This window comes from Megalobrama amblycephala, linkage group LG2 (genome assembly GCF_018812025.1).
Source record: "Megalobrama amblycephala isolate DHTTF-2021 linkage group LG2, ASM1881202v1, whole genome shotgun sequence".
NCBI lineage: Eukaryota > Metazoa > Chordata > Actinopteri > Cypriniformes > Xenocyprididae > Megalobrama > Megalobrama amblycephala.
Genome location: NC_063045.1, coordinates 40,954,668 through 40,979,491, shown reverse-complemented (window position 1 = coordinate 40,979,491; position 24,824 = coordinate 40,954,668). Strand labels below are relative to the sequence as shown.

Sequence of the window (24,824 nt, the reverse complement as noted above, 5' to 3'; positions counted from 1 at the left end):
AAGGATTAGTTCACTTTCAAATTGAAATTTCCTGATAATTTACTCACCCCCATGTCATCCAAGATGTCCATGTCCTTCTTGCGTCAGTCAAAAAGAAATTAAGGTTTTTGATGAAAACATTCCAGAATTATTCTCCTTATAGTGGACTTTAATGGACCCCAAGGTCAAAGGTCAAAATTACAGTTTCAGTGCAGCTTCAAAGGGCTTTAAACGATACCAGACGAGGAATAAGGGTCTTATCTAGCGAAACGACCGGTCATTTCCAAAAATAAAAATAAATATGTATATGCTTTATAAAAACAAACAATCGCCTTGCAAGTGCTTCTGCCAGACTGCCTTCCATATTCTTTAAAAAGCTTACGCTGTATGTCCTACACCTTCCCTATTCAACTTACGGAAAAAACTGAACTGGTGCTGTGTTAGTTCCAGAAGTTGAATAGGGAAGGTGTAGGACATACAGCGTAAGTGTAATTTTGTCCTTCAACTGTTTGGGGTCCATTGAAATCCATTATAAGGAGAATAATCCTGGAATGTTTTCATCAAAAAATTGTATTTCTTTTCGACTGAAAAAAGAAGGACATGGACATCTTGGATGACATGGGGGTGAGTAAATTATCAGGAAAGTTTCATTTGAAAGCGAACTAATCCTTTAAATAGATTTTTAGTGCATTTAAATAAAGTATACTACCTCAAAAATATACATAGGAGTTTTATTAGTGTATTTGCTAAAAGTGTGCTTTGAATGCTTTGAAAATTAGTTCAATCTTAGTAAACTTTTATGTAAACCTAAGTTTAAATGAAATTGATTATATTACAAATATATTACTAATGTACTAGTTATAAGTACAATTTCCCAACTGTGGTACTTAAGTACACTTAATATAAATGCACTAATTAGTACTAACACTTCAAATGATTTTAAGGCTTAATCCCAATTCTACCCCTTCCCCTTTCCCCTTCCCCTTTGTTTCGCGCGTTCACGTGAAGGGGTAGGAGTGTCCCAATTCTCATTTGGTTGGAGGGGAAGGGGTAGGGGGAAGGGCCAGGTAGCCCTTCAAACGAAGATTTTTCGGGACCACACTTCAGATGAAGGGGTATGATAAATTTCCAACATGGCCGACCGAGCGAGCAGACAGACCCATAAATGTAAGTATTTTTTTATGGTAAACAGTATTTTAGTAATAAATAATCACTTGTTTTATGTTGCCTTTAATCTTGTGTTCATGTATACGGTTATGTTCTCCGAAAAAAGATTTGTTAAAATCGCTATGAAAAATGTTCGCGAATGTTTTTTACTTTATGATAGTTCCACAACATATTCTTTTATATTTTATTGAAACCCGCGTTGATTTGACAACATAAATTCAAATCCGGTGGCAGCTAACTTGTCTTTTTGCCGCATGCCTGATTAATGTATTGTTTTGTTGTGGTTACATCCATAAATACGTGTACGTTACATCAGTGTTTCTCAACTCCAGTCCTCGGGACCCACTGCTCTGCACATTTTGTATGTATCCCTTATTTAACACACCTGATTTAGATCATCAGCTCATTAGGAGAGTCTGCATGAACTGAATTGAGTGTGTCATATAAGAGAGACATACAAAATGTGCAGAGCAGTGGGTCCCGAGGACTGGAGTTGAGAACCACTGCGTTACATGATATAAACAAAAAGTGCATTCAGTTTGCATGCTTATTCATCTGTATCAACCAGGGACTCCTGAGGAAACACGCAGGCTCATACGTTTTCGTGCAGAAAACGAGCAGCGTTTCTTGAAATCGAAATACACAGCAAAACAACTTTGGGAGTGAGTCATCTGTTAAACGTTTATGTTGCTTGTGCAGAGATCACTACAGCAATCGATGGCATCTTAGAAGTGTGTGATAAACATCGGCGCATCTATGACGTGTAACGGTCTAGTAGTGGTGTCCCATTTCCTGGGGCAATATTTTCAGCCCTACCCCTTGACACTCTGTTTCAAGGGGCAAGGGGAAGGGGTAGGCGTAGGCGTAGGGGTAAGGGGAAGGGGAAGGGGTATAAAATAGAGTTGGGATTGGGCCTAAGTGTAGTCAGATAAAGTAAACCAAATATACAGTGTTTCATAATTGCATTACTTAAAAGTGTGCTATGAATGCTTTACATAAAATTTTACTGGATTTTTATACTGTCACTAAGTTCTATTTTAATGGATTTTCATGAAAAATACAGTACAAATGAAATAATTACAAGTAAACCCTATAGGTTCACTGTGCTTAAGCTACTATAAATGCACAAAGAGCACATGATTGGATTATGCATTCATATAAAAAAGTACACTACCCCAAAATACATAAGCATGTTACATGAAAGTGTGCTTTGCTTTTGCAGTACAACAGGAAAATCTTGAATTATATATAAATGTGTCCAAATTTATTGTCATTAAAAAACAGATATTTCAAAGATTCACTCATTTTACATTTTACAGGAATCAAAAATTACAATCACTAAACACTGCACAGTCTGTGTCAGTTATTATTTAGGACAGGATTGACAACAATATCTTTTATAAATTCTGTGCTTTCCCAGGTGAAAAAATAAGTGCAGTAAAATACACTTTATTTTAGTACATTTAGTACACTTCCATAATGTACTTAAAGTGCTCTATTTTCGTGCACTTAACCCTTTTTTTGTTTTGCCAATCATTCTTTCATATTCGGGTCTTCAGCGACCCGGATCTACATCTAACAAGGATGGATCTCTACCTGTTGCGATAATATAAAACTCCCCTAATATTAGAATAACCATTACAGAAGAATAAAATAAAGCACATTTTGTTACTTTTTGGCACGGGCCTGGGTAACTTTTGAGGTCTGGTATGATATACAAAAATATATAGGCTACACAGGTCCATATGTATGCACGATTAATCATTAAAACATTGCAATCTCGATTAAAACACACTCGCAATCTTATTTCTAAATGACAACAATTTCGCAGTCTATTAAACCTTTAAAGTTACGATCATGCCGGAATATAAATTTAAACCTGCTTTCGCGCTGCCGCTGATCTAGAGAGCGCATCGCTCATGTAGTCTAAGCTACAGTTGCAAGAAAAAGTATGTGAACCACTTGCCGAATCTGTGAAAATGTGAATAATTTTAACAAAATAAGAGAGATAATACAACATGCATGTTATTTTTTATTTAGTACTGTCCTCAGTAAGATATTTTACATAAAAGATGTTTACATATAATCCACAAGACAAAAAAAAAATAGCTGAATTTATTAAAATAACCCAATTCATAAGTATGTGAACCACTGATTATTAATACTGTGTGTGGTTACCTGGATGATCTACGACTGTTTGTTTGTTTTGTGATGGTTCTTCATGAGTCTTTTGTTTGTTCTGAACAGTTAAACTGAGCTCTGTTCTTCAGAAAAATTCTCCAGGTCCTGCAGATTCTTCTGTTTCCCACCATCTTTTGCATATTTTAACCCTTTACAGCAGTGACTGAATGATTTTGAGATCCGTCTTTTCACACTGAGGACAATCGAGGGACTCAAACTCAACTATTAAAAAAGGTTCAAACATTCACTGATGCTCCAGAAGGAAACACGTGCATTGAGAGTCGGGGGGTGAAAACTTTTGAACAGGATGAAGATGTCCAAATTTTTCTTATTTTGTTTAAATATACATTTTTTTCATTTAGTACTGTCAATCGGAAGCAACAGAAGATACTTTCATGTTTCCCGGAAGACAAGTTAAATATAATTTACCTTTTCAAATTCCAAATGTTTTCACAAGTTTCCTCTTGGAGGGAGCTCTGGATTGGAGAATAGTCTCAACAACCTCGGTTGAGAGACCTGAACTTATGAGCTGGGCCCCCTCAGAGGCCAAGCCCACAGTTTCCAAACTCTGGGCGGGGGTGAAGGATCGACCCGCTCACTTGAGAGAGAAGGTCCTTCCTGATCGGAAGACATCAGGTCTGAGAACAAACTCGGACCAGTCAGAACAGGGTTACTACCAACAGCAGGACCCCATCCTGGCGAACTCTCCTCAGAACTCCCGGGAGCAGCGCAATCTGGGAAAAACATACAGGCGTAGCCTCAGCCACGGCTGTACCATAACAACCAGCCCCAAAGGTGCTGGGTTTGTCATGGAGAACCAAAATGGACAGTAAGTCGTCTCTCGAGACGCAAACAGATCCACTTTGGCACTGCCGAAGTTCTCCCATTAGAGCTTCACCACCTGGGGGTGAAGTCTCCATTCCCTGGGGTCGGCCCCTGCCTCGACAGGATGTCTGCTCCAAAATTGAGGAACCCTGGGATGTAAACTGCCTGAATGAGAGCAGTTTCCCTAGGGTCCACAGGAAGATCTGATGAGCCAGTCTGTAAAACGGGCATGATCTCAGACCCCCCGATTTATGCACAAGACCACCAATGTGTTGCCTAAGTGGCCAGCACATGATGGCTCTTGAGGTCTGGAAGGAAGTGTTTCAGGAACGCTGCCAACACCTTCAGGCGATTTATACACCAAGGGAGATGATGGTCCTGCCATAGACCCCAAGCAGAGCGACCACTCGTGATCGCTCCCCAGCCTGTGAGGGATGCGACGACCGAGAGCTCCCAACACAGGTGCCTGGGACAGAAACCAAGGTTGTTTCCATATGACTAGGGCATGAAGGCATCGCCGCATGACCCTGATCACACGAAAAAGATTCCCCCTCAGCGAGAACCCCTTGGTTTTTGAGCAACTACTGCAACGGTCTCATGTTCAGCAGGCCAAAAGGTATCCTGTTGAACGCTGCTGCCATGAGACCTAACAGCCTCTGAAAACTGTTTGACAGTAAGTGACTGGCCTAGCTTTATGTCTGAAACAGCTGAGGGAATCGATGCTATGCGAGCAGGCAACAGACGAGCACACATGACATTTGAATCCCATACCACACCTAGATAAGTAGATCTCAGAATAGAAGAAAGCACACTTTTTTTGCGTTTAGCCTCAACCCCAACCTTTTCATGTGGGCGAGAACAACACCTCAATGTTGAATTGAGCCAGAATCAACCAATTGTCGGTGTAGTTAAAGATGCGGATGCCCTGCATGCACAAGGGCGTCAGAGCCTCGTCTACACCTTTGGTAAAGGTTCAGGGTGACAGTGCTAGGCTGAAGGGAAGAACCCGAAATTGGTAAGCTTTGCCCTCAAAAGCAAACCTCAGGAACTTCCTGTGGGAGGATAGATACATGGAAGCATGCATCTTTTAGATCTCTCGTGACAAACCGGTCCTCGGACCTGATTTGTAACACGATGTTTCCATCTCGAACTTGAGCTTTGCTACTGTTCTGATAGCTGATGTAGATCTAAGATCGAACACACCCTCCATCCTCTTTTTTTTTTCTTTTTTTCCTCGGAACAACTAAGTACTGGCTGTTAAGCCTGAGCCTGAGGAGCCCTTTTAAAACCTCCTTTCGCATCAGAGTCTCTACTTCTTGTGCCAACACCAGAGCCTGCTCGGGGCCCACCACTGATTGTAGAACCCTGCTGAATCAGGGTGGCCATGTTCTGAATTGAACAGCATTCCCTTTTTATCATGTGCAGGACCCACTGAGATACATTTGACAGACACTCCCTTCTGTCAGAAAATCTACTCAGGGAACCAGCCTCTCGAGGCTGGCCTCTGGTGAATTTTGGGCAGCCAGCCCAATGCCCTGAAGCGGCGCACCGGCAGGGAACAACTGGCTTGGCTGACTCAGAGAGCGCAAGCCACCCTCAGGTGACTCGTGGGCAACTACTGCGCTCCGGCATTGCGGCAGGGTCGGCAGAGCGTCCCCCTGGGGGCACCGAAAGGCAGACAGGCACCGTATAATGAGGTGAACGCTGTCTGGCCTCGGCTTCGATGAAGCTCTTAGCAGCAATGACAGTCCTCATATCCGTCTTGCCCTAGGAGGACTTCACCTGCGAGCGTTGCCCCGCCTTCCAGCTCCTTGGAGGGGGAGTACGGGTAGCAACACTCTTTTCTGGTGTTGTCTGTGTGCAGAGTTCGTACTCGGCCTCAGCTGCTCCCGCCCAGTAGCCGCAGAGACACTTTGCCCACCAGTTGTTTTTTTTTTGTTTTGTTTTTTTAATGTAATATTAAGTGGCTTGGTGGGCAGTCGGGGCTTTAAGGGATGATACAGACTGAGGGGAGAGATGGCCTGCAAGCGTCTCTTCCGCTCTTGGCATCGCCCCATAACCGTGCCTTCTCATACCTAACACATTACTGTATGATGTAAATATATGGTATGAGACAGGCTTATTCTACAACCTCGACACCTCAGTGTGGGGGTCAGGAAAAACGGTAAGCCGCGAACTCCTCACAAGGCAGGAAAAACTGAAGTGGCAAGTTTTCAGATTACCCTGTTTCCACACTAACAACATCCAACTCCTCAGAACTGGATGTCATCAGTGCAGCTGCCTCAACTGGAGCGGAAGAAACCACAGCACGTGCTTCCTGACTCCGAATAGAGACATTAAATCCAGGTAAGGGCTGAGATAGGGCAGTGCCCATCTCTAAACCCTCTGTTAGATTAATTTGCGAACCCCACGACATCAGGCGCCGGTCTGCCTCGGCAGAAGCGGAACCCAAGCGGTGAAGAACGCGAGCCGAGCCGCCCTCCTCAAAGAGGGCTCGGCGGGAGCGCAGCCTTATGAAAAGATCACAATGCACACAAGCAGCTTCCTGAAAAGCTGCCTGGGCATGCTGCACTCCCAAACAAACAACACACATCTGGTGTGTATCTCTGCCCAAAATGCAGAGATAAACACGTTTTCTGAAATGCTGTTCGCCCACCATAATATATAGATGGTAGACAGACAACAATAAATAGGACAAACGATTTCACATGTAGTGCAGAGATAAACACGTTTTCTGAAATGCTGTTCGCCCACCATAATATATAGATGGTAGACAGACAACAATAAATAGGACAAACGATTTCACATGTAGCGCTTGCTGAAGACACAGAAGCTGAATGAGTGTGTTTTCGGGTAGGCTTTATAGTTCCTGGTCAGTGACTTCACCCACCTATGACGTTCCGTCACCCCATTGGACTGATTTCATACATGCTTCACGACGCAATCACGCAGAGGCGTTCTCATAGCGACTGATGCAGCGCGAGTTCCCTTGAAAGGGAACTGAAGAATCTGCAGGACCTGGAGAATTTTTTTGAAGAACAGAGCTCAGTTTAACTGTTCAGAACAAGCAAGAGACTCATGAAGAACCATCACAAAACAAACAAACAGTCATAGATCATCAGGTGACCACACACAGTATTAAGAATCAGTGGTTCACATACTAATGAATGGGGTTATTTTAATAAATTCAGCTATTTTTTTGTCTTGTGGATTATATGTAAACATCTTTTATGTAAAATATCTTACTCAGGACAGTACTAAATAAAAAATAACATGCATTTTGTATTATCACCTTTATTTTATTAAAATTATTCACATTTTCACAGATTCTGCAAGTGGTGCACATACTTTTTCTTGCAACTGTATGTCTCAAACATCTTCACAGTGTTTTCAGCTGACAGCATTGCTATTCCTTTGTTGCAAACACACGAAATATTGGGCTAAAAGTTTATAGTCCGGATATAAACACCAATATTGTGGCATCCGCAATCAAAATGAATAAATTAGGCTAGCTTTGAAACTAGCTCTACGGCGCCCCACAATTTTCCAATGTAAATCTGTTGTGAAAAATGGAACTGTAGCACGAGCCATTGGGGCAGATTTCAGGCTGTCCCGCTTATTTTCACAGTTGGGCTTTTCGATTTATTTTTTTTTATTTTTATTTTTTTTTAAACTTTAAAGATTCTAAATAAACTTTAATGGCTGTTTGAAAATGAGCAAAATTGGGTTTTGAGAAACTCCATTTAGTTTGATGAATATAAAATTTCCCAAATAACAAAAAAAAAAAAAAAAAAAAAAAAAAATTATAGGCCTATAGCCTATATTTTTCTTTTGGAAAAGTCATTCATTTGAATGAAATATGTTTCCCTCATTTGAGGGGGAACATTTTTGGGGAGTTCTTGATACTGTGTAACCAATAAAACACTGACAACTTGTAATATTTTAGTATTTACAAGTATTTTACTTATTAATATTTTAATCGTCTGCTTTGTTTTCAGAATCATAGGAGAACTGTGATCTCTATATCTATCTCTAAATTATAATAATAATAATAATACAGATTATCCAGTCATAAATTAAGCTTAAAAGAAAATATAATATATCTGGAAAATATAATATATATAATATATCTCCAACTTAGGTCACAATTAGCACTAATATTAAGTAGTACAGTCTAGGATGTAAAATGTACAATACAGACTCAGATGAAGTCTTTATGTAGCCTACATTAACAATGATTTGGGGCAATTAAAATACATTATAATGGAGGATTATGAAAAGTTTTTTTTATTTAAAACGTGGCACTTCTCATCAGTGTGCGAAGTTCTGCAAACCACGCCACTCTATCAGCTGCAACCCTCCCCCCCCCCCCCCCTCCCCCGTACGTTCTGCGATCCATGCAACTGTGCTATTTTGAGACATGTATATGGACTAAAATGTGCTTTTAACATATTATCTCTGTATTAAATGTATTTAGTTACCACTTGTAGTACACTTGAACCCATCTTTAATATACTTTTAAATACTTATCAGATATATTGCTGTATTGTATATATATTCAACAGAAAACTGTTAAGAAATATTTTCTTCATTCTCAAAAATGTTTTAATCTTTTTGTTCCATTTGCTAAATCTGAACTTGGCAAGAAAGCTTTTGTGTATGCAGCCCTGTTTGATTGGAATTACCTTCAATCGAAATTGAACTTAAACAATTTGCTGTCTCTGGATCAATTTAAAGTAGTCATCCGGCAAATGGAAGATGATTCAATGAAATGTAATTGTTTTTAACTGTGTGTGTATGGTGTAAATCTGTGTCGAAACTAATTGTTTTGCTGCTCATTTTGGCCAGGCCACTCCTGTGAAAGAGATTTTTAATCTCAGTTTGTCTTTCCTGGTTAAATAAATTTTAAATAAAAATAAAAAATAAAAAACATAAGAATAACTAAGAAATTCAGGCATAAACAGAACTGATCAAACATGTGACAATTATAATGTATTAAAACTGTGGTTACAATTATTCATGAGAACATACAATGCATTATAAGGTGCATTACAAGGAATTATTAATGCATTAAAAAACTTTTATAATGCAGCATTATAAAGATTTTAAATAAAGTGTTACCAAATTTATATTCAATTAATCACTAGTGACACTATAATAGATAAATCTGTTTTATAAATACTCTTTATTTGTATTAGATTATTATTTTGTCCTGTGTTTGAGTGTCTGTATCTGATGTTGTTCATCAATGTGACTAATACAGAGGAAGTAGAATACTGTGATAATGTGAACACTTAATCCTTCAGAAGATGCTTTTTTTTCTGGGACAACCCTGTAAATTTGAGCAATTTTAGTCTATATAACACAAACTAGCACAAGTAAGTGTAAAAGAGCAAGTGTTGGAGTAGTTTACAGGTGTTTTTCTGCATCTGTGTTACTGATGAGAGTATAGAGACTCATTGCTGTACTTTATATGTCTCTCTTAATTTAGCCACTTCCTCCTATATCTGCTTCAGTATCTCCATCCACTCAGCCTCTCTTTTAACATTTAACACTTTCTTTTCCCAGTGCTGTGTGGTCTTTCACATCTGAAGTTCTTCAGTTCACTATATTCACTTTAACCTCTTCATCACACTGCCACTTTTGCTGTCTGTACCACTTATAACTCGATGCCACATTTATCTTGTCTGTCAGGTCTTCATGAGAAAAATGTCATTCATCTAAGTAGCTTTTCGCCTCTCACAATAGTCCAAGACTTACTGATTTCAAAACTTTATGTATTAACCCAAAACTATTCTGGCCAGAACATCTGACTTTCCTTTAATTCAGCCCAGAGCAGATTCCTGAGCATCTTGTGTTACATTTAAGAGTCTGTGTTATAAATCATTCAAACTAGGGATGGTAAGATTTACCTCTTTGCATCGGTGCATCAGCATAAAAGTTAACCGTTAACTTTTATGCCGATGCACCGATGCGAAGCAGTGAATCTTACCATCCCTACCATCCCCATCCCTTTTTAAATTGATGCAATACATATACGGATACAAGTGGGCATGTGTATCGCGATGCATCATTTCTAACATACTTGCATCGGTAAAAATCGATTTATTTGTATATAATTATTAGTAGATGCGCTATAATTTTATTATTTAGAAAGTGAACAATAATTTGATGTTTGACTCCACACATTTCTCTTATCCCAGTTCCGTTGTGCTTAAATAAGTGTTGTTAAAAGCAGAACCAGGTGGCAGAGACACGGAGAGCAACTGAACTAAACGCAACATTCAGTGTTATAATGTCTGACTATAAAAGACTAGAGATATCTGAGGTCATTTATGAGTGTGTGAGCAGGACTGAGCTTCAGGACATGGACAGACAGAGAGTGGAGATGATGCTGGATATCTGTGACAGTATGAGAGATCATGACTTCAGGACAGAGATAAACACACACCAACCACTTCAGAGTACAGGTAATCATGTTCATTTCTGTGATGAAAACATCACAGTCTGCACATGTTCAGTCATTTATTTTCATATCTGTGGTGTTCAGGAAGTGATCGTGTGAGGATCAGAAGCTCCAGAGCAGCTCTAGTGTGTTTGGTGCTGCTGTGTGTTCTTCTGCTGACTGCAGTCATAGTGCTGTGTGTCTACATCCATACAAAGAGCACACACTACACAGAAGAGAGAGACCAGCTACTAACCACGACTACCAACCTCACTGAAGAGAGAGATCAGCTACTAATCACAATCAAAGCTTTAAAAACAGAGAAAGATCAGATAGAGATCAAGAACCAAAACCTGACAAATGAAATGACAGTGTTATTATCCTTATTAAAGAGTTACTATGGTCTACTAATACGTCTTCATGAAAAGGGTAATCATGACCACAACTATACAAACATTCAACATTAACAACATAAAATACATAATCTTTGGGTACAAATGATAAGTGGTGTGGTTGAGTGTGATGGGAATGAAGAGCTGATACTTTAACTGGTTGTGTTTAGATGGATGGATTTACTTTCAATCCAGTTTTTACTACATTTCCTCTGAGAAGAAGAACTGGACTGAGAGCAGAAGAAACTGTACAGAGAGAGGAGCAGATCTGATCATCATAAACAACAAAGAGGAACAAGTGAGTGAAAGATCGTGTCTGTGTGGTCCTTCTATGTTTTGTCCTCAAAGGGGTAGTAATACCAGAAATGTTTGACCTTGTGGTTGACATTTTGCTGAATGTTTTCTTTGAGGAGGGTTGTGTTTAGGGGATAGAATAAAGAGTTTGTACAGTATAAGAATCATTATGTCTATGGAAAATATGTGTGTGTTCTTGTATATATGGTTTATGAGGACACAAATGTGTATAATGACATTACAATGTAAACATGTGGCCAAATGGCTTAAAAAATTGTGTTTTTTTGAAATTCAAAAAAAATGCAGACAGTTTTCTGTAATGGGTAGGTTTAGGGGTAGGGGTAGTGTAGGCGGATAGAATATACAGTTTGTACAGTATAAAAACATTACACCTATGGAGAGTCCCTGTAAACCACATATAAGTATGTGTGTGTACTTGCTTTGGATGGATGTGAAAGGATGTGAAGTCAGTTGAAGTTTGTCATTTTCAGATTACAACATAATTGTTCTCCTCAGGATTTTGTTAAGAAAATGTCTGATGGTGCTCTAGTCTGGATTGGTTTGACTAACAGTGATGAAGAGGGCACATGGAAATGGGTTGATGGCACCAACATGACCTCTGGGTGAGAAATCACTGAATTGAACTGATTTAATCTAATAATGATTCTCACAGTCAGTATCATATCACACAGAATGCAGCACTGAACATCTAATGCTGATCTGTACTTACAGCTTCTGGAGGTCTGGAGAGTCAAATGGAGATACAGGACAGAACTGTGTTTTAACTTATACACCAGGATGGGCTGATTATCCATGTAATTATCATTTTAAATGGATCTGTGAGAAAACCATTAAAACAAGTCATTAAATCACATACTTGTTTATGTTGTCGGTAATTACAAACAGACATAAAGGACTTTCTCTCTTTAAGACAATCTAAGAAATATGTACACACACGTTCACTTCCACAGTAAAATTTATGGTAACACTTGACTTAAAGTCTTTATATATAAAGTATTATATAAAAGTATTCATAATGTATGTTATAATGCATTATATATTTTCATAAATAATTGTAACCAAAGTTAAAGAGCATTATAATAATTGCAGATTCCTTGTTACATCTGACATTGTTTCTCATGTGTTTTATGCATTATACATTCTAAAGGTGTAACATAAGTATTATAATTAGAACTGTGGTTACGATTATTAATGAGATCATACAATGCATTATAAGGTGCATTATACAAGGAATAATTAATGCAATACAAATACTTTTATAATGCATTATATATAAAGGATTTAAGTAAAATGTTGCCAAACTTATATTCAATTAATTAAGTTTTATATTCTTATTAGTGTTAGTGTTACGGGTGGTTGCAGACACACTGTAACAAATTTCTGTAGTTTTCACAGCATTTTTACTGTAAAATGAACAAATCCTTACCTATACACACAGCATGTTGCTGTAAATCTGCAAATCCTCATGGTTAAATTTCAATGGCGGGAAATTCGACAGTAAATATATTTTTTACTGTGAATCACAATGAAGAAATTTTGAGCAGGAGATTTTCAGCAGCAGAAACAGAGGAGATTCCACACTTTCTCTAGGATTTGACTTCAGCAAGGTAACTTTGCTCATATTTTGCCATGTTTCCTCATGTAAGTTTACCTGTATTTAGGAGTATGCCAGGAGAGAGATGCAGAGAGCGGCACTATAAGCCATATTACAAAGATAACTGTTTTCTCACATAAATTTGATAGATTTTATCTGTCAATAATTGATAACATCATCAGTTTGGTGGAGTAACATTTTTGGATAAAAGTAAACTGGAACTCCATGCACATGCATGTGTGTTAGCAAAGTGTGCTAGCCGTTTCTCATTGTTTTTCTAGCTATGGCATGATTAATCAAATATCGAAGTGGGCTGAAGTGAAAGAAAACGCATGTTGCCACAGACACAAGGTAGTTTATCTACATTGTGGGGAACATAACATAGTTGTCACAATTATGTTTAGTTGGTTTTGTCATGCACAGACTTTTAGAATGTATTTCATTAGTTCCTGTTTTTCTGTGTTTAATTTCCCGCTTCTCATTTGTTTCTATAGTAACTGTCATTAGTTCATGTGGTTTCAGCTGTGTTTGATTAATTAGTCTCATTTGTATTTACTACTTAAAGGTGATAGAGAGGATTTTTTCGTCGACTGAGAATCCAAAGACTGTTACTGAGTTTTTGAAATGAGCGCATGCGTAAGAACAGCCCCCCTCCTTCACAACACATTTCAAAGGAACGCCTCCCAAAACTCGTAAACACTCGTATTGGAACACGAGTGTTTACCACCGGCATTCGCTGTGTCGTGTTTTTTGGATTCATTTTGTCGGACTCACCGCAGGTAACTCATAATCTGCAGTTGTTACTCCTGTCTCCTGACAAAAACATTGCATGCGGCACCTGTAGAGTGTGGAAAGTTACTGGAGAGCGCAGCCGTGCTCATCTCTCAAAAGGAACGTCATGGCAGTGATTGACAAGCCAGAGGGCGAATCGTTTACACGATGATCGCGTAAACGATTGGCTGATGTTTTTAAGGCCCTACCTCATGCACAGATGATGTATATTAAAGGTGCCCTAGATTATGTTTTTAAAAGATGTAATATAAGTCTAAGGTGTCCCCTGAATGTGTCTGTGAAGTTTCAGCTCAAAATACCCCATAGATTTTTTTAAATTAATTTTTTTAACTGCCTATTTTGGGGCATCATTATAAACGCGCCGATTTATGCTGTGGCCCCTTTAAATTCCGTGCTCTCCGCCCACAGAGCTCGCGCTTGCCTTAAACAGTGCCGTAACAAAGTTTACACAGCTAATATAACCCTCAAAATGGATCTTTAAGTGTTCGTCATGCATGCGGCATGCATGCGTCGGATTATGTGAGTATTGTATACTGTTATATTGTTTACATTGATTCTGAATGAGTTTGAGGCTATGCTGCGTGGCTAAAGCAAACATTACACACTGTTGGAGAGATTTATAAAGAATGAAGTTGTGTTTATGCATTATACAGACTGCAAGTGTTTAAAAATGAAAATAGCGACGGCTCTTGTCTCCGTAAATACAGTAAGAAACGATGGTAACTTTAACCACATTTAACAGCACATTAGCAACATGCTAACGAAACATTTAGAAAGACAATTTACAAATATCACTAAAAATATCATGATATCATGGATCATGTCAGTTATTATTGCTCCATCTGCCATTTTTCGCTGTTGTTCTTGCTTGCTTACCTAGTCTGTTGATTCAGACATTGATCCAGACGTTTTGCCCTTGTCTAATGCCTTTCATAATGATAATGTTGGGACCGTGGGCTGGCATATGCAAATATTGGGGGCGTACACCCCGACTGTTACGTAACAGTCAGTGTTATGTTGAGATTCGCCTGTTCTTCGGAGGTCTTTTAAACAAATGAGATTTATATAAGAAGGAGGAAACAATGGAGTTTGAGACTCACTGTATGTCATTTCCATGTCTTGAACTCTTGTTATTTAACTATGGCAAGATAAATTCAATTTTTCATTCGAGGGCACCTTTAATATTATTACTTTCAGTGCACCTAATAAATAGTATTTTATTTTCTGTTCAGTGTTACTAATGATTATGTTAAGGTGTGTTACTCTGCCTGTTTTATGGATTATCTTGCCAGAATTTATTAAACTTTGTATTGGATTTATATTCATCAGAGTTTTCTGGTGTCTGCCTGACTTGCGTGACTATAATATAATAAAATATAACATAATTGTTAAAATACATGGTTAGGAAAGTCACAGATATGAGGAAACATTCAAGGACAGACTTTAATGATGAATGCGTATAAAGAGAAATATTTGCTCGCTTTTTAACAAGCAAATATTTCAGTGCACTGGAAGAATTCTGTGATCGAGACAGCCCTTAAAATGGCTGATTCCCTGATCAGTGCCCTGACTACTGAACTAGGGAGCTGACTGAGGCCCACCCATTATCATGCAGTCACACTAGTTAATATGGTCACCATAGTAATACACAAACCTGGATACTACTTACTTATACAAATTGAGTACACTGCAATTAAAGTCTGTTCAATCATTGATGCAAATTAAAACAATTACATTTTCTGAACAAGGAGTTTTGTTTTATTTTTGTGTAGCTCAACATTTTTGAGTAAACCCTTATACTTTTAATAAAATTATTATTTTTAAGTTTACTGAGCGATATAAAGTGACATCATCCATATCACGGGGTTGCCGATGTTACCACCATAACCGTTAAAAGTTTTTAGGGTTACCATCGAGGTGAAGAGTAGTGCCTGCGGTTAGGTCGAGAATGGGTTGTCAAACATCAAGGCTGTATATACTGCATGTTTGTTGATTAACAGTTCATGCAAGTAAATAGTGATAAGTTGCATCCCAAATGACACACTATACACTATGAACTTATACAATGTACTCTTCCATGTAGTGTATGAATTATATACATTTATTTTGTCATTAAACAACGGAGTCTGATCCCCCCTCCCCCTTCGCAATGTAATTTAAGCTACGACAGTTGAGTGCATGACATGTCCAACATTCCACACTTCGTTTTTTCCGTTAATTTAGTGCATCATCCGGGTATTTAAAATGCACTTTTTCTTTTTGGAATTTTCTGTGTGAACACACTACTCACACTATTTGTACTTAAAAACGTCATAGAATAGTGCATGGCTACACGAATTGAGATGCACCTATAGTGTCTTTGATGGTTAAATTAGCGCATGCTTGTGCGCTGTTGCTAACCAACACTTAACCATAAAAATTAGTAAAATTCAGTTAAAGTTAGTTTATTCAATATTTCAATTAAATTGTAATTACTGAATTTGTGTAATAGAAAATAATCTTTGAGTTGTTTACTTAAATGTTTTGAGTATTCAGAACATCTTGGGTTTTACAACCACTGCATCAAAATATTTTAAAAATAAGAAATATTATGTATGGTAAACAATAGTTTTAAGTACAGTGGACTTAAAAATTAAATAAAACAAAAATTTAAAAAAATTCAGTTTGACTTAATTGTTAATTATAATTATTCTTTACTAAAGATTTGAGTTGCTTTACTTAAATTTTTTGAGGTAATCGGTGTCTACAATAATTTTGAGTATTCCGAACTTATCGGGTTTTACAGTGTACTAATGTTGACTGGATAATTTAATTTAGCCAGTCCAACTTGTATTCATTGTCATCAAGCCATCAGTCTTGCCTTCTTAGTCATCTACATTAATGACTAATTTCTTCCACTGCAGGAAACGACTCCAGCCCAGAAGGAAGTTTCCCATTCAGAAACAAAGTCAGTATCAAGGATTTTGAAGCTTAAAATTCTACTGTTTTTGAATTATATTTACTTTCTCTTTTAATCATTTTCAGTTACATCTGGACATTTTAATTCAACTTCAACAAAGAGGATGGATTTGTATGTTTAGGAGTGTTGTATACATAATAATAAAAATGTATAGCTTATAAATATAATATAAATATAAATATAATGTAAAATATTTTATGCCCACGTATTTTCAAATTTAAAATGTTTTAAATAAATGTCATGTTGTGATAAAAATCATGTCTTCATTTTACAGTTCACAATGAAAGCAGTTTACAGTAATAGTATATTTGCAGTGATAAAAAAAATACAGCAGTAATAATAATAGAACACTGTGAAATGTACGGTAACTTGCTGGCAGCTATTAGCAAGCAAGTTGCTGTGTTTTATTCCACAGTATGCTTACTGTACATTTAATCACGGTAACTATTTTGTTACTGTGTTTATTATTATACAGTAATATTACTGTACAATAATAAACAGTAACAAAATAGTTACCGTGATTAAATTTACCGCACATTTTACAATGTTCTTTTTACAGTGTAGACAGACGAAGAAGATGACTAAAGTTTCAACAACGGGTTTTAATAACAATATTCCTTAATAGGCATGCAAACAGGCAGGCACAACACACACTATACATAACAGTTATCGGACAAAGACAGAGTGAACAGGAGGAACTTAAGTAGCAAACACAAATGAGGATAATTAATAGAACACAGCTGACATATAAACTAATAATGACAGTAACTTTGGACACGTGACAAATGACAACAAACCGAAAGTCCATGAAAACACTAAACTGAACAACTATGACAGTTAGATTATTATTTTGTTCTGTGTTTGAGTGTCTGTATCTAATGTTTAGATATAGTAACATTTAATCCTTCAGAATATGCTTTTGTCTGGGACGACCCTGTAAATTTGAGCAATTTTAGTCTATATAACACAAACTAGCACAAGTAAGTGTAAAAGAGCAAGTGTTGGAGTAGTTTACAGGTGTTTGTCTGCATCTGTGTTACTGATGAGAGTATAGAGACTCATTCTGAACTTCATGTCTGTTTGTCATCAGGAAGTGATTCTGAAAGATGGTGCTGTACTTTATATGTCTCTCTTAATTCACCCACTTCCTTCTGTAGCTGCTTCAGTATCTCCATCCACTCGGCTTCTCTTTTAAAGGTGCCCTAGAATGAAAAATTGAATTGACCTTGGGATAGTTGAATAACAAGAGTTCAGTACATGGAAATGACATACAGTGAGTCTCAAACACCAGTGTTTCCTCCTTCTTATGTAAATCTCATTTGTTTAAAAGACCTCCGAGAAACAGGTGAATCTCAACATAACACCGACTGTTACGTAACAGTCGGGGTGTATGCCGCCAATATTTGCATATGCCAGCCCATGATTGAGGCATTACACAAGGGAAGCCAGTATTAACGTCTGGATGTGCACAGCTGAATCATCAGACTAGGGAAGCAAGCAAGGACAATAGCGAAAAATGGCAGATGGAGCAATAATAACTGACATGATCCATGATATCATGATATTTTTAGTGATATTTGTAAATTGTCTTTCTAAATGTTGCTTTAGCATGTTGCTAATGTACTGTTAAATGTGGTTAAAGTTACCATCGTTTCTTACTGTATTCACGGAGACAAGAGCCGTCGCTATTTTCATTATTAAACACTTGCAGTCTGTATAATTCATAAACAACTTCATTCTTTATAAATCTCTCCAACAGTGTGGAACGTTAGCTTTAGCCACGGAGCACTATCAAACTCATTCAGAATCAAATGTAAACATCCAAATAAATACCATACTTACGCGATTAGACATGCTGCATGACGAACATTTTGTAAAGATCCATTTTGAGGGTTATATTAGTTGTGTGAACTTTGTTTATGCTGTTTAAGGCAGTCGTGAGCTCGGGGGCGGGGAGCGCGAGCATTTAAAGGGGCCGCAGCCTGAATTGGCGCATATTTAATGATGCCCCAAAATAGGCAGTTAAAAAAATGAATAAAAAAAAATCTATGGGGTATTTTGAGCTGAAACTTCACAGACACATTCAGGAGACACCTTAGACTTATATTACATCTTTTGAAAACGCGTTCTACGGCACCTTTAACATTTAACACTTTCTTTAGCTAGTGCTGTGTGGTCTGTCAGGTGCTGTGTGGTTTGTGTGGTCTGTGAGTTTTGAGCTGCTACTTTGTATTGTTTGTCAAGGTTACCAGCATGACAAAAAAATGACCAATTTATATGTAAAACAAATGTTTCAGGGAGATTTTAACATAACACAAAAATCTTGTATTAACCAGTCAACATCTTTGCTGCAGAAATTTTGTTTATTCAGCCTGCATTTGTGTGGATGGTCATACAGAAGCTATCCCTGCTGAAAAATCCAGCATAAACCAGCATTTCATGCTGGTCCAGGTTGGTTTATGCTGGTTAGTGCTGATATAATGCTGGTATACTGCTGTTCTAACTGGTAGACCAGCATAGTCATGCTGTTCATAAGCAAAAAGGAGCTGCTGTAGCTGGTTCACCAGCATGGTCTTGTGGGGTTGAGTGTGAGTAGGCCAGTTGTCTGTATTCAAGCAGAGTTTTTGGATAAGCATCATTTTTGCTTGAATATTTCAATATTTAACACAAAGATGTAAAGGAAAAACAAACAATATACGATTAAAACATATGATTTATTGTAACTTATAAATTGTTTTAGTTATGATTATATTATTAATCAAATGTGTCATCTGAAGATTTAAAAAAAAAAAAAATGTCTCAAATGATCTGTTTCAAAGGACCTGTAGACAAATCAGTTAAAAGGAGCTTGTGTATATTGCCAAACAAGAACATTTAGAGATATTACAACAAAGAAAAATGCCAAATAAAAGCATAACCATAAGCAATTTGTTCAATAAGTGAAGTCCTTAAAAGTAATTTCGGGAGGAATGAACCCATCTAATCTTTCAATTAACTACCAGAGCTTATAAGCAGCCTCTCACCTTGCTCCAGCATCAGCTGTTTTGGCATCCCTCACCAACTCCACCAACATAATTTAGGCATCTTGCTACCAGACATATCTTCCAAGCATTAGTAGTCCCAATGGTGGGTATATCTAAGCTCGAGTTGAAGCTGCTTCCTCAAGCCCCTCCACTGTGGACAGCAAGCCAAATACATTTAAACATGACAGCTTAAAGTTTAAATGGGCAAAATAACTAATGAAAAGGGTTATGAGAAGAGCTCTCTCAATGGTACAACTTGATAATGAAAGTTCAAAATTGAAAGTTGCTGTTTTTAAAGACTTTCGTGCTCATTTGGCAACTCACATGTGTCAAAATCCAGCTATCAGTTACTGATTCCAAAAAGTGCACATAGTAAAAGGTATGTAAATGCAGTCAAGAGCATGAAATATTGTAGACAATAGTGATAGCATGCTATCAAGAGTTGCTGGAAGATAATGAATTTAAAGGTGCCATAGAACGCTTTTTCACAAGATGTAATATAAGTCTAAGGTGTCCCAGACCTGCCAACCTTGGAAAATTTTTTCGAGTACCAGTGTGACGGGACGGGACATGGGTTTTTCACCCATCTTCGTTAATCTAATTTTGACTGTTAAAGTTTTTTTAATTTGACACAATTCAAAATTTCACTATACCTGTTCAAAAGCATTTTTTTAAATTCATGATTAATATTGCATTGCTGACAACCACAAGTGAATGGCATTCAATTATTTAGTATGGACTAAAAATTATTGTTTGCAATTTCAAGTAGGCTATATTTACATACAACTAACCTGACAGTCGAGTCGTTTATACAGGTTTTGTAATGAAAACTAGTCAAAAAATTAAGAAACCCTTAGAAAACAGTAAACATTGAGTTTACATGTGATTCATTTAAAATACTTAATTTATTATTCCAATATCCAAATATGATACGAAATCCCACAGAAAAAAGAGTTTGTATTTGTAACGTGCTGTCTTTGAATTATAAACAAGACAAACATTCGCTGAATAAAGGTTAGCCAATACAAACATATTTATAGAAAACAGTTGACGATGAATAGAAAGGACCAATACGAGCAAAACGTATCGAGTATTCAAGAATATCAAGAAGTTAGTCCGACATATAACGATGGGTTGTGTTAACTAAAGCGTCCTTCATTTAACGAATTTAAAAAAAACACGGGTGGATAATTAAAAATGTTTTCTGACAAAAAAATAACACAAGCAAGAACAAATTTTAAACCAAGCACGGCAATTTTCATTTTACCTCTCTGTGTCTGCGCACGCGTTTGTGTTTATGAGAGCTCGCTCAGCTTTGAGACAAGTTCAGACAATGGTCATTTTAACTGCATAAGTAACTAATGTGCTAGTTTTCATACAAAATAAGTAGGCTACGTAACATAATTAGGTGCTTTAGTTAGTATTAACACAATAACGCAACACATGTAGGCTATACGTTTCTCAACACTGAGAATAAATTAATGCCTGTTTCTCCAGACTCGGGCTTGTCAGTCAGTCACACATCACAACATTTTCATAATCACTAAGCCATATAGCGACTTAAATTTTATTTAGATTTGTTATTCAACATTACTTGTGCATTTTATACCCGTTTACCTTAAGGAGTTAAAAGTGCATGAGTGTACTGTCCTCGCTTGAGATTTCAGTCATTGAGACGGCGGGGAGTGGAAGGAGGGATTGAGCGGAATTTTGTGTAGCTGTCGATTTGCAGTGTCTTTTTATTGATAGGCTGTACGCATTTGCCTCTTGCTATTTGGGGAAATGAACCCAGCGCTCAGATTGGTCGAACTCTTTTGCTGGATTTGAGTACTACGCGTGCACGGAGGGGTCACCGGATTTTTGCGTAGTATAGAGTGACAAATCGTACCAGCGTACTTTGAGGTCAAAATGCGTACCCGCTACGCAAAATTTATACATGTTGGCAGGTCTGGTGTCCCCTGAACGTGTCTGTGAAGTTTCAGCTTAAAATACCCCATAGATTTTTTTATTCAGTTTTTTAACTGCCTATTTTGGGGCATCATTAAATATGCACCGATTCAGCACGCGTCCCCTTTAAATGCTTGCGCTCCCCGCCCCCAAGCTCGTGACTCTATAATACATTGCATAAACAAAGTTCACACAGCTAATATAACCCTCAAAATGGATCTTTACAAAGTGTTCGTCATGCAGCATATCAGATCTTGTAAGTATAGTATTTATTTGGATGTTTACATTTAATTCTGAATGAGATTGATAGTAGCCTATGTGTGGCTAAAGGGCTAAAGCTAACATTACACACTGTTGAGAGATTTATAAAGAAGTTGTGTTTATGAATTATACAGACTGCAAGTGTTTAGTAATGAAAATAACGACGGCTCTTGTCTCCGTGAATACAGTAAGAAACGATGGTAACTTTAACCACATTTAACAGTACATTAGCAACATGCTAATGAAATATTTAGAAAGACAGTTTACACGTTGTCACATTATGCAACACGCTCAAGCCCGCCGGCCGCTTCGCTTTCAAGTCCGCCGGCCGCTCCGCACTCAAGCCAGCCGGCCGCTTCGCACACAAGTTTGCCGGTTCAAGTTCAGAATTGTCACAGGAGTAAACAAGACCTTGCAATGAGGTGGTGTGTGAGTGAGTCTTAAATAGACCAGAGAATGTGCTAAGCTGTATGTGGCAATTACTGATTGGTGTGGAGTGTGTGCATGTGACTGGCAGGGAGGATTATGGGAATTGGAGTCCGGAATGAACGGGAACGTGACAGAATGTCCCCCTCCTGGAAGGCGCGTCCTTGCGCCGTGGATGGTACAATCGGTGAGGGGGGGTGGGTGCCCTGGAGACCTACTGGCAGGTGATGCTGGATATGCAGACGGGTATGGAGGTCTCCAGGGCAGGTCCAGGAACTCCAGGTACCATGGCGGGTCAGGAGCCACGGGTAGCCACGGCGGGTCAGGATCCTCGGGCAGCCACGGCGGGTCAGGAATGTCGGGAAGCCACGGCGGGTCTGGTGGCTCGGGCAGCCACGGCAGGTCAGGTAGCTCGGGTGGCCACGGCAGGACAGGAGTGCTGGCCAGCCACGGTGGGTCAGGAGTGTCGGGAAGCCACAGCAGGTCAGGTGGCTTGGGCAGCCACGGCAGGATGGATCTCTGCCTGAGTCCCGCTTCGTTACAGTTATTATTGCTCCATCTGCCATTTTTCGCTGTTGTCCTTGCTTGCTTACCTGCATAAAGTCTGTTTATTTGGCTGTGCAGCTCCAGACGTTAATACTGGCTTGTTTAATGCCTTGAACATGGGCAGGTATATGCAAAAGTCGGGGGCGTACATATTAATGATCCCAACTGTTGCGTCACAGTTGGTGTTATGTTGAGATTCGCCTGTTCTTCAGAGGTCTTTTACAAAAATCAAATTTACATAAGAAGGAGGAAACAATGGTGTTTGAGACTCACTGTATGTCATTTCCATATACAGAACACTAATTATTTAACTATGCCGAGGTAAATTCAATTTTCAATTCTAGGGCACATTTAACCAAAGTCAATGGCCAAGTGACAAACTAAAAGGAACACTAAACAGACTTAAAAAGCTTTAGTACATATACCACATGAAAGAAATAAAGTCACACAGGTTTATAATAATTATATATGCTGTTTTCTGAGTTGTTTAAGCATCCTCCGGTGAGATATTATTGATTTTATTTGGAGTTGATTTCATCTAAGGATGTGTGGCTGTGAGTCAGTTGTAGCTGTTGTGCTGTCTGCTTGTCTCTTCTCTTTTTTTCTGATGTTGTTGTTCCTTCAGTGATTCTGCTTGTTAACTGCAGGTGTCATCACTAATGGATGGTCAATTATCACTTGTAGAGTGAATTGACTTTATTTCTCTAACTGCAAAACTGCTTCAGTGTTACTTTTACTCAGATTGGGACCATTAGCAGAAGTGGTTTTAATAAATAAACACCACACATATGGAGACCAGAGGGACTGTGGACAAATCAAAACTGATTTTGAAGAGACATTTGTACATCAGCTTATCCATGAAGAAGGATAAAAAACGCCTCGTAAAACTGAACAGCAATGTAGAGGAATGAAGTATCTACAGTGGTCTTTATCTAAGTAACTTTCTCTTTATTCTCAAGGCCACGATTTTCGTCCTTGATGGTGAAAACTTGAAGTTGTTCAATAATTCACCTCACACTGTTTTCCAGCGCCAAGCATTCAGACTAGCTGAGGCTTGAATGATAAGTAGCATTTAACAAGGATCAACACACACGCACACGCACACTCACACTCAGGTTTGTTTTGCTATCAAAGTGAGGACATTCCATGGGCGTAATGGTTTCTATACTGTACAAACTGCACATTCTATCCCCCTACACTACCCATCACAGAAAACATTCTGCATTTTTACATTTTTAATAAAACATTGTTTAGTATGTTTTGAAAGCTCACGAAATGTCCTCATATTTCATGTTTATGTCGCAATACCAGTGTAATACCTATGTCATTATACAAATTTGTGTCCTCATAAATCACAAAAACGCATGCACACACATTAAATGTAAAAAGAATAGCCTATATATGTATGTATGCGTGTATGTTTAATTTTGAGCAAAATAATCATTATCAGTTTAACCATTATCATGCAGCCCTATTCACAGGTAAATTATGCCATCATAAAAAAAGGCAGTTATTTTTATATGAGTTTGAATTTTTTTATGTATGACAACATAAATTACACATACATAAAAATGGCTGAAAGCACCAAGTACATTTATAACTAAGTGCAATATGTCGCAATAAGGGCATATAAAAACAACCATCATGCTATATGGAGAGATATTGTCTTTTCTGATGGGGTTTGGAGGAAGTCCCATTTGTTGAATGGACTTCAGTGTCACATCAACAGAAAAAAAAAAAAACGCAGGAATAATGTGGCAAGCTGGAACACTAGAAGGAAATGGAACCCATGGAAACGGTGGTGAATGGAATATTTCTCAGGATGTCTCGGAACATTTCATACTCCTGTTTTCTGGTGGATGAGAAGACCTTTGATCCTCTTTAATGGTCTGATGTGGAGCATGCTCCAGAATGTAAGTTATAACTTATAACAAAAAATGCTGGGCTGTTTCAACCCAACTGCTGGGTTCAT

General features: G+C 38.0%; 1 protein-coding gene and 1 long non-coding RNA gene across 4 annotated transcripts in view; one reads left to right on the top strand and one right to left on the bottom strand.

Moving 5' to 3' along the window:
• LOC125258681 overlaps positions 1 to 24,824 on the bottom strand; it is a 129,249-nt gene that overhangs the window by 7,138 nt on the left and 97,287 nt on the right. Inside the window, exon 3 of one of the 2 annotated variants that reach the window (XR_007182665.1) lies at positions 17,255 to 17,851. The exons of the other annotated variant lie outside the window; for it this stretch is intronic. This is a non-coding gene — a long non-coding RNA (uncharacterized LOC125258681). Of the gene's footprint in view, positions 1 to 17,254; positions 17,852 to 24,824 lie in introns of those variants that run through there. 2 annotated transcript variants of the gene reach the window in all.
• Positions 1,130 to 12,157, top strand: LOC125258647 (CD209 antigen-like protein C). Of its 2 annotated transcripts, XM_048175597.1 has the most exons (6): positions 1,130 to 1,146; positions 10,504 to 10,622; positions 10,703 to 11,026; positions 11,160 to 11,287; positions 11,800 to 11,906; positions 12,016 to 12,157. In XM_048175597.1, coding segments are annotated over exons 1-6 (816 nt in total). In that variant the 5' UTR covers positions 1,130 to 1,144; the 3' UTR covers positions 12,152 to 12,157. The 2 variants fall into 2 exon arrangements, with proteins under 2 accessions (XP_048031554.1, XP_048031545.1); XM_048175588.1 differs by lacking the exon at positions 1,130 to 1,146 and having other exon boundaries at positions 7,451 to 10,622.